The 2,500-nt window shown below is 39.4% G+C and overlaps 1 protein-coding gene across 1 annotated transcript in view; it reads left to right on the top strand.

Moving 5' to 3' along the window:
• The window catches only part of LOC101862521 (endoglucanase 20-like), an 11,171-nt gene extending 9,138 nt beyond the window's left edge, over nucleotides 1–2,033 (top strand). Inside the window, exons 6-8 of the mRNA XM_035971410.1 lie at nucleotides 623–782; nucleotides 1,369–1,371; nucleotides 1,930–2,033. Of these exons, the coding sequence (XP_035827303.1) occupies nucleotides 623–782; nucleotides 1,369–1,371; nucleotides 1,930–2,033 (267 nt within the window). The remainder of the gene's footprint in view (nucleotides 1–622; nucleotides 783–1,368; nucleotides 1,372–1,929) is intronic.
• The last annotated feature ends 467 nt before the right edge of the window (nucleotides 2,034–2,500 follow it).

Genomic DNA, 2,500 nt, shown 5'->3' with positions numbered 1-2,500 from the left:
ATCTATCTATCTATCTATCTATCTATCTATCTATCTATGATTACTTTAGTGGATTTTAACGTGGGTGGTTGACTGTTGCTCTGATGTGGTTCGCTCCTTCTCTCCTATCAAACGTTTTTCGTCTTCATCTTTCCTCCTTCTTCTATTTGCAAGTAATACCTCTAATCTTCTGCACTTATATGACCTGTTTTGCCGGTGGCGAAAACTCTTACTAACACCAAAAAAATCTGAGTTTTAACCTATGCAACACCAGCGTGTGTGTATATGTGTGTCTGTGTGTATGTGTGTGTGTGTTTGTGTGTGTGTGTGTTTGTGTGTGTGTGTGTGTGTGTGTGTGTATGTGTATGTGTGCACGTGGTGAAACACCAAGCTAATGTGTAAGGATTGATTTGGACTATACAGATTGATCCAATCTTTACTCATCTCAGGTCATCTCATCTGATCTCATCTAAACTGATTTAATCTTATCTTATCTTATCTTATCTTATCTTATCTTATCTTATCTTATCTTATCTTATCTTATCTTATCTTATCTTATCTTATCTTATCTTACCTTACCTTGTCTTGTCTTCTATTATCGTATAATAGCTTATCGTACCTTATCTTATCTCATCTTACACAGGTCGGTGACGGCAATGCTGACCACGCGTTCTGGGGCCGGCCAGAGGACATGAACATGGCCCGTCCCTGTAAGTACGTCAATGGTGGCACCCCTGGGAGTGACATAGCTGGTGAGACGGCCGCTGCCCTCGCCGCTGGATCCATTGCCTTCAGGAGTAAAGGTAAGGCAGTGACATCGCGATAATCATCGTCTTCCTGAGTAAATGTAAGACAGTAGTGCCACGGGTTCTATTGGCTTTACTTCTAGAGTGAAGGTAAGGCATTCAGGTCGTGGGTTCAATCGCTTTGTAAAGTGAAGGTCAGGCAATAATTCCGAGGGTTCTATTAATCGCCTTCTGAAGTAAAGGTAAGACAGTAATGTCGCGGGCTCTATTGCCCTCCATAACTTCTTAATTTTCCCTCTGATCAATCTGTCTGTATGCATTACTTTTCCAAAGCACTAAATGACCATTATTGTGTCAATGTCCTTCTCCTTATTCAAACAAAGAAACACACAACAAAGAAACACACAGTAATCCCTTACAATCTTCTGCACAGGAATTCGGTTAGCTAAGTCGGTATCATTCTGGGCTATGGTAAGAATAGCCTTGTTTCGAATCTTCAATTGGTTGTTAGTGAAATGTGGTTGCTTTTAGAGTTTTAAGGCTCCCTGTGCGTTTCGTACAGTTTTGTCAGAGATGGAAGTTACATTCAAAGACTCTGCCTCTTATAGAAACGAAAGACATATGCCATGCCTCTGACGGTGAGGAGGTAGATTGTGAGGCTGTAGCCCTCTTTGCCAGGATTGACCCTGAAAGGCAGATTTAAAACCTGGCTCCTAAATGAATTATATTGAGTCGATAAAACACCTAATGTTTTAAATTCTCTTTTCATCATTTCTTATTCATCTCAATATTATTCGTTCATATCTTATTTACTTCATTCTTGTTTTAAATTGTTGGGGAAAAGATGATAGTTTAAAAAAAATGTTAACTCAGTTTTGAAATTTCCTTCATATGACTGATATTGAATGGCAGGGACACAATCGGCTTGTCCTTTTTACACTCATCTTTTCTTATCGTGCCTTATACAATCTTAAATATAGTTTCTTTTTTAGTGTATTGTATCTTTTTATCACTTTTTGTCTCGTATTATATCAACGTACCTGGGTTTTGTTTCAAATAAAATCATCTTCACCATTGCCTTTCTCACACTTCACCAGGGTATAGGCCACGGACAAACACCTTCCACCTTTCTCTATCCTGGGCTAGCCACTTGGTGTTATTCCATGTCTTCAAATAACAAGGTGGCATATTTTATCTGACACAGATTCCGGCTACGCTGACCGTCTTCTGGGCGCTGCTAAGAGCCTGTACGCATTTGCCAAGAGCCATCGCGGTGTGTTCCATGGCAGCGCGCCTTTTTACGGGTAAGCCATCTAAATTTATAAACCCATTTTTCTAGTTTGTGCCTTTCTGATATAGCCATTTCAAAGCTGCTTTTCCCGTTTAAACCATTCTATTTCAATAGGTCGTAGATTTGGAATGCTGATTCACCCATTTACTATTTCGTCCTGCCGAGACCAAGCTTTTAGAAAAAGAGAATCGGTTGAAAGATTCAGAAAAAAAGTGTTTCCAAATAATTATTAGCTAGTCGCTTTATTTCCACCGATATGTCGTTACCCCTGTGGCGGTTATTGACACACGATATTGAGGTTTTGACATAAATCATAATTGTATGTTATACTTGCAACTCTATATATTATTATTATCATTTGAAAAGTAGGTTATTTCAACAGTGGGTAATAGTTGAACTTGCTGATGAAAATTCACCACTCTCTCTCTTTCTCTCCCTCTCTCTCCCTCCTTCTCTCTCTCTCTCTCTCTCTCTCTCTCTCTCT

The sequence above is a fragment of the Aplysia californica genome, unplaced genomic scaffold (assembly GCF_000002075.1).
Source record: "Aplysia californica isolate F4 #8 unplaced genomic scaffold, AplCal3.0 scaffold00431, whole genome shotgun sequence".
NCBI lineage: Eukaryota > Metazoa > Mollusca > Gastropoda > Aplysiida > Aplysiidae > Aplysia > Aplysia californica.
The sequence above is the reverse complement of the archived record's forward strand: the minus strand, read 5'-3'. Positions and strand labels throughout refer to the sequence as shown.